Here is a 13,905-nt window from a genome sequence, read left to right on the forward strand (position 1 = left end):
TTTTGCCTCATGTATCAAAAAAGTAAAGCTGAGAACAAAATGTCTTTCACGGATTAAATTAATTTATTTTATTTACAGTGGATACAGAGCTTTGGTGACTTTTACGTCATTCATTTAGAAAACACGTTTAATCTTGTCCCAAAATTTCAAAGGCATGACACTTATGTGGTTGAAAATAAATTCTTCCAGGGTTAGTCCAAAGCCAGAAACAGTCATGGATTATTCGATTACTTTCCTTAGAAAGTCTCCGCCTCAGTCCAGCATTACTTGCCCCAGCTCTCCTTTCCTGAAGGCTCGTATAAAATCGTAAGCAGCTGCTGTGTAGTTTGGCACGGTGACAGTGATGTTACCTGAGGGAGAAAAAAACAAACTGAATTAAGAGTGCCCAAATGTTTACAAGCAGGTCTGGTTCCTACATTAGCACTAGTTAGATATGTTAATATGGTGCATATTAAGACAAAGCAATATGTTTAAAGGTCTTTCTTGATGTTTAAGGAATAGGAGTAAGGAGATTTGGTAATGACTGATGACTTCAAAAAGCAAACCAGACCATCAGCCTGAAGATTGACTTGTATATATATATGTTTATTTTTTTGACTTTTGGCCTTTATTTGATAGGACAATTGAAGATGGACAGGAAATATGGGGAGTAGAGAGTGGGGGATGACATGCACCAAATGATCGGCAGACCGGGAGTCGAGCCTGCGATCAGTGCGTCGAGGACTGTAGCCTCTGTACATGGGGCGCCTGCTCTATTCATTAAACTGAACCAGCGCTCCTAAGGATATTTTTAATGCCTCTCACTGCTGTCACCAGGTCAGATTCTGTTACATGATTCACAGCCAAGGACCGTAGACCCCTTGTTTACTTCTTCATTAGCAAAGTTGTACGTTAGACAGTTAAAAGGCAGAATATAAGATTTTTCGTTAGAAAGTATTACACAAACATGTACAGATCAGGATCATTATCTACCTCATGTCATCCGTAGCATAGTTATATATATATTTTTCATATTATTTCAGCATCCTTTTCACTCTTCATCATTGCACTATTGTCTCTCGTAGCTTGTTTAGTGTTTAATGTAGGCTTGTAGTTTTTAGTTCAATATCTAATGTTTAATGCTTGTACATAGAGAGCGAAGTAAAACCTGAGTCAAATCAGTGAAAAGATGTTAAAAATAGGTGAATAGGTTCACTGACGTAGATTAAGTATGCAGCAAGTAAGTGTGTTTCCCAAAATGTCAGTCTGTTCCTTTAAATCAGTTAAACTAATAACCAGCTAGTCAGTAATAATGTATGTAGCAGGACTCTCCATACGTGAAGAACTTCCTTACCCACTCCAGTAATGGCTTTGACCCTTTGAGTCTTTCCAAGTTTTACAGCGATGCGTTTAAGGACATGCTGGATGTTGTCACTTGGCTCTTGGAGGTCATACCTCTCTACATAACTGCACAAAAACACACACATACAGTAATCAATCACAGTAAGGTAAAGCAAAAGGAGGACACTGCTCATGTTAAAGTTAATTCATCATCATAATGTAGGGGGAAAAAAATCGCACCTGAACTTCTCAAGCCTGTTCAGCGAATAAAGTAAGTAATCAGCGATAATGTCTTCACCCACTAAATGGTCCAGGATAGTTCCTGGAGAGGGAAAGAAAAAATATCTAACACACCTCTTAAAGAGTACGACGAGGTTTCTACATGGTGTTTCCTGAATAACAGTAATTGATATGTTGGAACACATCAGTTCTGCTCACCACATAAAGCTAGCTTCATGCCAGTTTCTACACTCTCAATCTTAGGAGGCAAGACTCCGGGCGTGTCCAGCAGGTGCATTATGGGTCGCTCACACACCTGAGGACAAAGACAGCTACGTGTACTGTAGAGATAAACACACAAAATGAACTAATAAACACACTCACACAAGCATGCTCACCTGAATTTTAGTCAGGACTGCTTTAGTTATACCTGGTTCCCCTCCTACTCGAGATGCACGACCTGAGATTGGTGTGAAATTAACATGTTAAATTTTAATTTATTTTAATGTCAGTGTAAAAATCTGTCAACTACTTTATTTTACACATACCTTTTTTCAAGTTTGTTCTTCTTAAAGAGTTAATAAGAGACGACTTCCCCACATTGGGCACTCCGATCACCATCAGGCACAAATTTGTGTTCTGAAAGATAAAATAGCAACATTAGAGCACGGCTAATATTTTAGCTTTTATACTCAATCAACTCAAAAATCTAAATGGTGCAAGTAATACAACACATATAAAGGTGAAAACAAAAGATTTAATATGGAATTTGTCCTGTACCACATGTAGGGAATTGTTGTTATTGGTTTATATATTGAGCTTTATGTAACAGAAATTATAGAGACCAACGTGAAAGCATACCTCCTCTCTGTTAAAGCGTGGCTGGCTCTCAATTATTTCCACAACCATTGGCACCAACTACAAAGAAAGCAAATTACACATTCATGCTCATAATCTTTATTCTACATCACCTGATGCAAACAGTCAAACTACAGTTTTAAGTGAAGATGACCTTTACCTTTTTGACATTGTCGTCCCTCTGCTTTAAAGAGTCTGTAAACAGAACATTCCTAATCCCATGTTTCTCTAGCTTCTTCAGGATTCGCTGCAACATAAACGTAAAGTCATAATTTCATGAAAGATTTTAAGATTTTGACGATGGGAAACTGCTAAAACTGCAGCCAGATGTTTTACCTGTTTTTTGGACAGATCAGCAAGGTCCATCTTGTTGAGAATGAGCACATGTGGTTTGACATCGAGACTCTCCCGAAACACAGGGTTTCTCCCAGATAAGGGGATGTGCTCAATGTTAAAGAAGAAGCAGTTTTTCATTTCAGTCGTAAAATGCTTTAAAACATTTTTTAGGAATAACAAGCATACAAGCACAAAACTAAAATAATAATGAAATTTAAAAAATATTTTAAAGTGCTCTCTGTGAAATAAGTGAGTTCTTCATATAGCTTCTGACTACTTTTAGGAAAATAATTAAAGGAACATATTTGAACAATGGCACACTTGGTCTACAAAAAAAAGTTATATGAATAATAATATTAACCTTTATTTCAAGAGCACTCTTCAAAATCCAAGTAACAAAGTGCTTTAAAAGGCAGCAAAGCAGAACAGACATGTCATAAAATCATGATCACAGGCAGATATTATAAATAAGTAATAATAATATAAATAAATAAATAGAATAATAAATCAAATTAATTTAAAAGAACTATTTTAAAAGAATTCTAAAAAAAAAAAACAATTCAGGTAAACTCCGGAAAGGCTCACAGATATCTGACAACTCTTTTATGCTTTCTCTCTACTATGATAAACTGATTTCTTTCAATTTGTGATTAGTTATTCTACTAAACCATGACTTTTTCAACCTGTTTTGGGAAAGGTGCTAAATATATATTGTTATTATAACAGCAGGCATCAACTGGCAGGCACTACCAGGAGATTATACTAATATTTGATGAGGTAATATATATAATTATGTTAAATATGTTATTTTAAAAAAGAATGCACTGTTTCTTCTACATTCTAAAAAAGGATATTCTGGCATCATGGACCTCTATGATGCAGTCCACACTCTTCAGACTGGCTCTCATCTGCTTTAGACCTGTAACAGACACATGAACTGTTGCACCATCTATACGACGATTAAGTTTTATTACATATATGACTGCGTGTTTTACATAAAACACAAACATGTATATACGAATTACACACATTTAAATATTCTGTTGATAACTTTAAGCCAAAATGTCACCTTTAGCCATGTGTCCAGGGAACCAGTGAGCCACTTCCCGTTCACCGAAATCGAAAATGGTTCTGAACTTGGCGACATTACGGAGAGCCTGGTACAGTTTCATGGCTGCCGTTATTTTAAAATAGACTTGAATTGAGATTCATTTCTGTTAATGGAAGAGTTTTTCTGACCGCCTAACAACTAGCTTCTCTGCACTAGACGTGTTGATGCTGTGCTACACTGTTTACATGCCGACTAGAAACTGCAGTCCGACCGTTAAAAGGGTTCCGCGGTCAAAAACAAAATAAAAAACGTCCCTCTTTTTCTGCGTTTTATGTTTTTTGCTGACAAAACACTCGGAATTGATTTAAGCCTATGATTTAAACACTTTCTCTTGGACATACATCGTATAGGAACTGAATCTACTGTCGTAATCTGATGTTATTGGACATAGAAAAATTTAACAGAAAAACTACAGACCTCCAGATCTAACAAAAGTGACCATTTAGAAGAAATCAAAATTAAAAAAATGGTTTGCACATGGATGAAGAAATAATTTACACACTGACTTCAAATAAAAATGTTAAATAATTAATACCTACATTTCTTTTTTATTAAACTTATGTGATGGTAATCACAATCAGTGCATGAAAAATTATATAACAGCAAAAGAGTAAAGTTGAAATAATTGAAGGTTCTCAGTCATCCAGGTCATGGTCATTTTAAGCTCAATCCAAAGGCAACTGGACGATTGAGCTGAAAAGTAAAGTTGAAAACAGTATGGAATTTAATTTGTGTAAATAAAGGGAATAATGTTACAAAATCACAGCTAATTCTTGCATTATTGCGCTGATTTTTAAAAATGATAACATTTGTTATGTCATACTTTATTCATTAATCTTTATTACATAATATTTACAAAGGATCCCAGTTTGTTTTTTGATGCATTGAAGAGGATCCAAACAGCTGCTGCCCTGACAATCCTGCAAATAAACCCTGAGATCAGAGTTTAAAAAAGTGTCAGATCTTAGGTACAGATCTAATACTCTTCCACTTAAAGGCACTCTCTTTTTGAACTGTTACAATTTCTTTTTTGTCAAGGTATTGTCAACTAGACCTTAAAACAAACTCCAATATGTTTCAGCATCAAGCCCAGATGTGTCAAGACTATTTTTTTTAAGGTCAACATGAACATGGTAAAAAAAATTGCATTTAAAGTTTTAAAAGGAGACTGCCTTGAGATTTATTTTGATTTGAAGGCAACATTGTTCTTTTAAAGGTTTGACTTTGGCAGAGATGGACTGATGGAAGAGTAGTGAGAGATGAGCCGATCAGCTTCTCTCCAACCGGTGAGAAGAGCTCCATGGACGGTGGAGTAGTAGCAGGGATGAGTCGCCTCCCCAGCAAATAACACCTGTAGGGGCTGAAATACACCAGATAGTTACAACAAAGAGTACAATTTTAGTTAATTTTGTGTGAACTGGTATGTATTCTTGTTGCACACATTTATGTTTGATAATGAACATGTAGGTACCTGTGCCTGTGATCCTTTCGTAGGCAGGGGCTCCATCATGTTTTCCAGGTCCTGTGCTGAACAGCCTTTACCGGGGAAAGTGTACGATCCGCCTGTCCAGGGGTCATGAAACCACTGGGAGCGCAGGATTCTCTTCGGGGTGAGGGTGGGGTTTCCTGAACACACACAGTTAGTGCCAAAGAAGGTTATTATAAAATAATCAGGCTCTAGGGCTGTATCCAACTGTCTGTTCTTTTTTTTTTTTTGCTCAGTGCCACACCTAACTCATTTATAGTATATTTTATAGTAGTAGTGGTGGTAGCATGGAGTAAGAGTTCTCCAGAAGTGTTGGCCTGTAGGCCAGACTAAAACATTTCAACCCGACTTCTTTCTATGAGTTTGAGGTCACTATATCATTTAAGCAGAGGACAGTTTTCAGCAAGCTAGTGAGCTGAAGATGTTTTGTAATTCCTTTTTCAAAGGATTGTGGAGAACACTAATTACAAAGAAAAAAGCTGTGCAGTTACTTGGAGCATTCAGGGTCAACAGTAAAGAATGCTTTTGCAGGAGATACACTTGTGTCTTTAAACCTTTTCCTTCATAATATACATCTTATTAAATGTTTACTTTGTATATATTCTGAAAAGAGTGATGTATATAACAGAGATGTACATTAACACGTTGGAAGATAGCTCTGTAAGTTATCTAAATTTCAAAGCAGAGAACTGAAACACATTTTTTCTTATGTAAAACTTCCTTATTGAGGATTTTACTGGTTTTAATCACTGGTGACACGTGGTTGCTCCTGCATTGCTCTGCATACAATGAAGCTGTTTGAGATCCGACGGACAAAATGCAAGTCCAACCCTTCTTTTCCCAAACAGTGATTTGAACAGTCCAGCCAAATCAGGCTTAAAAACATTTTTAGAAAATACAAAGACCCTGCTCAGAAAGTTCTGTCCTCTCAATGGAGGCAATGTTGTCCAATGTTTCGTATTTAGACTGACCTGTAAACCTGCGGACGAGTTGTGTGATGCTCTGTGTGACTTCCTGTTCAGACAGTGTCTCCATATACTCTGACTCATGGCCGGCTATCCAGCCACACAGAACATGGCCATACCTGAAAGTTGGCCCACAAGCAGGATTGCATCTCAAATTACTGAATATATTATTTTCTATTTAATAAAACATAAACAAGCTTGCGCTTGTGTGGCTGACGTGTTTACTGACCTTTCAGTGGGTTTGAGGACAGTAAAGCCAAACAACTTCTTTATCCAGGATCTCTGTAAATCAGGAACCTGATCCACGACGTCATCCTGAATCATGAAAACAGATAAAACACACAGTTCAAGTCTTTGTATGCGTTCGATTTTTTGCAACGGATAAGACAAAATGGTTACTCTGCTGTAGTCATGGATAATCATCTCGAACCTGTGATTCAACGCTGTGGCTTGATGCTAGATGAGACTGCCTCATGCTGGATTATGATGAGGAGGAGTGTGCAAGAAACACTGGCTCATATACTTATTACTATTTTTTCGTTCCTCCACTGTGACTGCACAAGCTTTTTCATTGATTTGCTCACCTCATCCTCCCATACAAGATGAATGACCTCACATTCAGCATCCCACCACGGTGAATCAAACTCCACAAATATCTTGTTGTTTGTCCCAAATCCGAGTCTCTGGATGGAGTGCAGCTTGTGCAGAGGAAGAGGAGGACTGAACAGGGCCGAACAGTGCTTCTTCAGGTACCCTGATGCAACAAAACACACAGGTAAGTTTACGGTCAGTACAAAGTAACGTCAATTTTTGTTGCTTCATCTGAGCGTCGAATTTGTTTCTTTTTCTTTGGATTGTCACTTATTTTTGAAGTTGTATCTGTAGTCATCCTTCTTTTCTTTGTTTGTTCAGCCATAGTAGATTACTGTTTACTCGCAACACTTGCAGAGACCAGAAAAGCAGCCGCTTAGTTCCGCCTACCCTCTCTGGCAGACCAACCACTGCTGGGTGATGGAAAACGCGTCACTAACTGGGCGCCGCTTGTGATTTTTTCTGCTTAAGTCACCACAGACACCCAGTCTGTAATTCTACTATATTCTGCAAATGCAAAGGCTTTCATCAGTGGGCCATAGGCTGAACCACCGTTGTGTTACCTCATTCGGTGATAGATTAGACTTAACGGACATTTATTTACATGAAAATCTTCAAGATTATTACTTTAAGAATCAATACAGAAATCGTTTTCGCGTCCTTTGAACTGTGCTCCGGGACACGATAACTTTTACAGTGAGTGGAAGAGATTACACCTTTTATGACATATTGCATAATAAAGTTTCTTGATCTTATGTAATCCCCTGTCTATGTCTATGTTGTTCTTTAAATCTCTACATGTGCATGGTCTTCAGACTGTCATAAACCAAATTAAAAGCTGAAGATAACTGAAGAGTAAGAACTTTTGTTGTCACGATTCAAACTGTTCAAAGTTGTAGCGTGACCTCAATATTTCATGCCCTACCTAGAGGTACTGTGATGATAACGTGATCAGCAGTGATCCTCTCTCCATCATCACACTCGACCGTCAAAGTGTTTTCCCTCTTGTCTTTGTTGTTCCAGCGCACGCAGCGCACAGGCCGATTGTAGGTCACCAAACCACTGGGGAGCTCCGCCATCAGGTTTTCAATTAGACCTTCATAGCCCCTGCACGAGAGGGAAAATAAAATCAGACGATTACACTAGGGCTGCCCTAAATAGTTGACGAAATTGTTCGTCAGGCTATCATCGGCTGGTTAGTCGCAGAGTCCTCCCATACTTGGACGGGAATATTTGTAGAGAGCGTTCTTGTGGATGGGAAAGAAGACAGCAAGCTCAGTTGTGGGCTTCATTACAAGTATGCGTCAACAGTGTAATTACTCTCACTGCCAGAAGAGGGAAGCAAAAGCTCCGTACTAATTAAATCACAACTTTTCATTTCCATCTTCTTAGTAGAGTTTGGTCAGACTGCAACAGCGAGACAGCAGCGAGGAGCCTGACTCAAGCTAACTGTATCAACCCAAATAAACCCTAGTATGGTTTGGAGGACAGAAGCTGGAAAGTTAACCGAGGGCTAAGTATTAGGATTAGCATGTTAGCCATTTTTTATGCTAGCCAGGGTTCAATAGATATTTTAAAAACTCATTAATGCCGGATTTCTCAGTAATGTAGCAGACTTATTACTTCTAACACGCTCTGAACTCAAACCATGTTGTGTATGTATGTTTACATAAATTAATCAAGATCATAAACAAGGTGAGACTAGTAGCTTTGTGCTCTGAAGTAATTCTTTAGTCAAGAGCAGCTACAACACAAACTGAGATATGAATGTTTGTCCTTTAATCCTCTGTGTGCCCTTTGGTTGCTGTTTAGACAAGCACTTTAACATATAAAATATATAACATGTAATTTTAGGATTTTTGCTGTCATGTTGGAAGTTTGGGCTCTTTGAAGGGAGCCGGAGCTTTTGGCTCCATCTGTGAGCGTCACAACACTACGAGGTAGAGAGTGGTCAGACTCCCAAACGTGCCTGCACTCTATTCTCCCGTGTCAAGTTTAAAATTTTAAAAGGAAACAGCAGAATAATGTAGAAACAATTAATCTTGATTTGCCAATAATTTAGGATACAACTTTGTATGACTGCAGATGTCAACAAAAAAACAACAAACTCGGCAGAGGGTTATAATGTTGCTCACTGTCTGCAATATGTTGCGGTGACATGATTCCGCTGCACATGACCTAGTAAAGCGGAGTTGCAGTTGAAAAAAGCTGCCTGTGGTAATTCGGTATGAAGGAGAGTGGATCTAGGACAGGCAGGGAAATTTGGGCTCAACTATAAAAGGAACGGCTCTCACCTACGACTCGGTTCAAGTCGTTTGCACCAAAAATCCGTTCAGAAGAATCAGATCATTCGCGAACACTAATTTGCTTTAATATCAACTATTGAAATAACTGTTAGTTGCAGCACTGTATGTAGGTGTTGTTGGAATACTTACTTTGGGAAGGTACAGTCCAGTCCAGGTAGAGTTTTGTATAAACCATAAGCCCCCAGGCCGACCTCATCCATGCTGTGAGTCCCGTTCACACAGCAGTGCTCCTTCATCATGTTACTGATCACACACATTCGCAGAGATCTGGTGTTTTCATCAACATCTTTCCACTTCTCTGCTGCTTGTTGTTTCGCCTAAACAGAACCAAACACACGTTTTACTCTGGTAAGAAGCAGGCTTTAGTAGCTAACAAAGAAACTGCCTGTATTATTAAGTCACTGGAAGAGATGTACCTCGGAGCGTATGAAGTCTCCCACACTGGCCCGGGGCTCTCCTCCGCCACTGTGAAACTCTGAACTTTCCTCCAGCAGTGTACAAAACATCTCTTTAGCAGGATCAAATTCCTCAGAGGTAAGCTTCCGACCTGCACACGTTACAAAACCCAGAGTAAATCATTTAGGGAAATATCATCAGGTTTACTAGTTTATAATAAATACTGGTTTCAAACTGTCCTACTTTAAAAAGCATTCATGGTTTCATTAGACGTGTTGTCTGCAACTTTGATTAACCTTACAGCAAATAACCAGTTGTGTTGGTGGAGCCAATTGATGCTAAAGAGCAAAGTTTCAGGAGCAGGATAACACTGCGCCTTTCCAGCATTCCCATAAATTCACACGTAACCCTCTCCTCCTCTTTTGCTCTCGTATCCTGCACCCCTCCCATTTTCTCTTTCTGTTTCTTTTTGTCCTCTTACGTAGGGCCCTGAAGGGGTTCGTCGTGCCCGGGTGCTACAGCGGATTCCCAGTAAAGCTTCCCAAAAACGCTAACCGCAAGACCTTCGACCTCTCCATGCCCAAGCATTATTATCATCAACCTTGTTATTACATAATCTATGATAAGCCGATTAAATAACTGTTGTATAAAAGCAATATCACACTCAAGGTTGTGTTGTTGTACTGAATACTGTCTCGCAGATGCTTTAATATTTAAGTTAATTCCCATTTAGCACCTTTCATCATCAAATTACAATTTACAATTGCAAATTAATGAAACAACTCACACCATTCGCTCAGTGTGTCAGAAAGGTTATGGGGTTTGTTTGTTTTTTACATTTGTGCACCTGAACTGCTGAAGACATTGTGGATCCAGGGGGGATTAGCCCCGACATCAATGGCCTGATTCTCTGGGGTGAGGGCCTCTGGATCCAGGAGCCCATACTGACGGGCCAGGCAAAACACTGGGTTGTCCTCGGATGGTCCATGGATCCAGTTTGCACCTATCTCAACAACTTTATCACCTGCAGATGAAAACAGAAAAGGATTTAACATGAGTAGTTTTTCTTTTCATGGCATGTTTGGCTACTGCTGTTGCTTATTTCTGTGATATTATAATGGAATAATCCTTATAATAAAAATAAAAGGTGTAGGAACTGATATTTGAGATTCTCTTATTTGTACATAGCCTACATCTTATATTTTTACTGATATTTGAGTTGTTTTTTGTATTTCTCCTATTTATACTGTATTTTTTGGAGCCATCTGGCACTATAATTTCCTTTATCTTGTCTTGTTTAAGTCACTCTCTATTACCACATTTACTCACAGCTGCGTTGGTATGATACAAAAAAAAGCAGTTGGTAAGACACGAGATCTACAACATCTTATATCCCACACTAAAACAGACTTCCTAGTTGCAACGTCATAGACAGAAACTGTGGAGAAGTTGGAACTAGTTTCTTACGTTACACAGTCTCTTACCTAATCTTCCGGTTTTGATACGTCCTCCGCTTCTTGAAGTCGATTCAAGTATCCGCACATGCTGAAATCCAGACTTACTGAGCCTGTGAGCAGCTGACAGACCAGATATCCCGCATCCTATTATAACGACTTTAGCGTCAACACCACTGACTATACGGTCCATATTCCTGGCCATAGCTGGCTGGTACCGCGCTCACGCGGTTTACTACGCCAATAGCAGACACTGCTAGGGTGGTCAACTGGCTTGGACTTCCTCTGTTATAAAGATAGGCGACGAGGAATAAATATTTCCGGTTGGGTGTTTCAAAATAAAGGTCGAGTAACAGTAACGGTCAGTAACGGTTCATATTTACAAGTTAGTAAATGATCAGAGGAGAAGTTGTGAGCATCGGTGTGACGGGGACTCCATCTCCTTATGTTTTCTTAAAATATTATATTATAAATGTGTTACTCAAGCAACACATCAATGGAGCAAAAGTTTTATTGCAGGGAAAATGTCGCCATCTGCTGTCCTGTGTGTGTCGTTTAATTCAGTCAAAAATCCAGAAAGCTAATGGCCTAACATAATGAAAAATAACTTTTAAAAAAAGAAATTATATTATGTATGGATTAAAATGGCTCGAAAAATAATGCATATAAGCCTTATTGCCGTGCCTCCATGGAAGCATTCCCCCAGCCCCATATAGGCCCAGGGTTTGGCTGAACCACTGAACTGTTTTCCTCCTCATGTACACATATAAAACAAAACTTATTCAAACAGGCCTACTATATTGAAAGCCAAACACACACACATACAAGTGAAATGCTTTTACTTACATAACTGAAATGCTCTAATATGACCTGCCCAAACAATGAAAGTGGTTACTGGGCTTATAAATGTGGGCTGCAGGAGAATTAATTAGGGCAATGTGCAATCCTCCTTCAACATGGTGGCAACATGGCTGGTTCTCTTCTTTACACTCTATCTGGGTAGTTTCAGTGATGTGACGCAAACACACATGACCTCTAATTGTGAATGTATTAAATAAACAAAAGATTACTGTGTGACCCTTACTCCACCATGGGTTTATAACACTATATTAATAGTAAATTACTTGATTTGCTTAACCAAAGCTGGAAAAGTTTGGAGACAATGTCTGCTTTTTATTATGGATGTACTCTTTAAATTATGCTTGGCCTGCTTGCCCTAGATGGAGATGTACGCATATGAAAAGTGAATGTGAAATTTACACAATTGCTTGTGTATAACAAACATAATTTCTTTGTTGACATACAGAATGTTTTTAAAGTTGTTTGTACTCCAAACTATCTAAGCAACAAAAGTCGGCTTACTTCAAGTCAAACAGCAAATGCACCAATGTGTTCTTAAACTTATGTCAATGACTGACTGACAGGAGGTTTATATTAACCATGTCGTGTGTTTTATCATTACTGACGCTCCAGGTGGTGAAAAACATTGTCTTCTCTGAAAGTCATTAGAGGGAGTGGAAAACCACAGTTACACATTGACATATTGTAGACAAAAAAGTATGACAACTGATCTCATTTGTTAGTCTCCGTGCACTCTCTTTCTGACTTTCACTTGTTTTTTCAATTTCAAATTAAGATTTGAGATATTTGCATGATTATTGCCAAATCTGGTAAGTTGTACAGCGTGATGTTTTTCTTTTTGTGTGCAAACTTGAATGACATGGAAACAAAATAATGACCCCACAAACAAGGTAATTTAAGGACTGCAGACTAATGTACTGGCACTCCCTCTCTTAGCACTTGAACTTTGACGCTCGATCAATTACAGATCAATTCTCTTGGAGATTTGTAGCGTTGAAAATAATCTATTGTTAAACAGATGTGATTGAAAAACAAAACTTTTAGATTACTTAACCATTGTGGAAAACTGAAGAGTTGAAAAATGGACTTCAGTAGACACCTGCTGAAGAGTGTTGCCTTTTAGTTGGGTAATAACCGTGCAGGTAAAACAACTTTTAAACACCTGTTACCAATCAATTTACCAATGATAAACAAAGTAACAGTGGTTACCATTAACTGTCCCATAAATGGGGCATGAAATTATTCTCATTCTTTTCAAAATAAAATAACAGGCAGAACTGCAAATAATAAATATTACTGCTAAAAAGGCCTGTTGTGGAGTGGTGGCTTAAGGATTCATGTGGTACAGTAGGGTGTCGGCTCCTTCACCTGAAGACCTCGACGTGTCACAAACAGGACATACTGTCCGGGTCCTTTTGAGTACTCAAGAAGGATTAAAGTCACCAACTCTGTCTGATTGACAGCCCTGTTTTCCACAGGATTATAAAGCCGTATAAATTACACGTCTGTTGGGGAAGGTTAGCTTGCTTAGTCTGCATTCTTCACCAGGGCCTTTTTATATTGACTTTCCATTTCAACAACACTTCCCTTGAATGGTAATGTATATAGGACACTTCAATTAATTGCACTTATGTGGTGCTTTTATTAAATGCACTCTCTGATGTGCCTCTCTTTTACACACACTGATGGCAGCGAGCAAACAACGTTAGCAATGTTCTTTAAGCTTGAACTTTGAGCTCTGTGGTTATGACTTAATCAGTCTGTTAAACTGTTCTGTATATTTCCATATTAAAAAAGGTTACGTAATTAGTTAAAGAAAAGTCTTGATCATGAAACATTGTTTATTTTACTCACTCTCTCGTGTTTTCTGGATAGTTGTAGGTAAATCTAACAAAAGGAAAGGCAATACTTATAATAAGGTCTCCTGCAAATTGTATTTTTACCTTCTAAAACATGTCTGCAGGTGTGTAGCTGTTGTAACAGTTGGAAGCTTGAGAATTTT

At 38.4% G+C, this 13,905-nt stretch overlaps 2 protein-coding genes across 3 annotated transcripts; both read right to left on the reverse strand.

Annotated features, from left to right (window-relative positions):
• Window positions 1-49: 49 nt before the first annotated feature.
• Window positions 50-4,301, reverse strand: mtg1 (mitochondrial ribosome-associated GTPase 1). 2 transcript variants are annotated; one of them, XM_069658802.1, is made up of 11 exons: window positions 3,803-4,301; window positions 3,586-3,652; window positions 2,734-2,836; window positions 2,558-2,644; window positions 2,401-2,457; window positions 2,088-2,178; window positions 1,938-1,999; window positions 1,759-1,855; window positions 1,561-1,642; window positions 1,334-1,446; window positions 50-350 (listed from the first exon to the last, which is right to left on the reverse strand). In XM_069658802.1, exons 1-11 carry the CDS (start codon window positions 3,903-3,905, stop codon window positions 253-255), a joined length of 960 nt encoding a protein of 319 aa, XP_069514903.1. In that variant the 5' UTR covers window positions 3,906-4,301; the 3' UTR covers window positions 50-252. The 2 variants fall into 2 exon arrangements, with proteins under 2 accessions (XP_069514903.1, XP_069514902.1); XM_069658801.1 differs by having other exon boundaries at window positions 3,586-3,894.
• Window positions 4,302-4,385: 84 nt separating this feature from the next.
• LOC138588421 (peroxisomal N(1)-acetyl-spermine/spermidine oxidase-like) lies at window positions 4,386-11,301 on the reverse strand. The gene is made up of 10 exons (XM_069658541.1): window positions 11,073-11,301; window positions 10,436-10,612; window positions 9,609-9,739; window positions 9,322-9,509; window positions 7,812-7,993; window positions 6,880-7,049; window positions 6,525-6,610; window positions 6,302-6,414; window positions 5,316-5,470; window positions 4,386-5,204 (listed from the first exon to the last, which is right to left on the reverse strand). Exons 1-10 carry the CDS (start codon window positions 11,245-11,247, stop codon window positions 5,055-5,057), a joined length of 1,527 nt encoding a protein of 508 aa, XP_069514642.1. The 5' UTR covers window positions 11,248-11,301; the 3' UTR covers window positions 4,386-5,054.
• Window positions 11,302-13,905: the final 2,604 nt, after the last annotated feature.

The sequence above is a fragment of the Semicossyphus pulcher genome, unplaced genomic scaffold, assembly GCF_022749685.1.
Source record: "Semicossyphus pulcher isolate SPU_LCO1_2020_fin unplaced genomic scaffold, fSemPul1.0.p SCAF_12, whole genome shotgun sequence".
Classification (NCBI taxonomy): domain Eukaryota; kingdom Metazoa; phylum Chordata; class Actinopteri; order Labriformes; family Labridae; genus Semicossyphus; species Semicossyphus pulcher.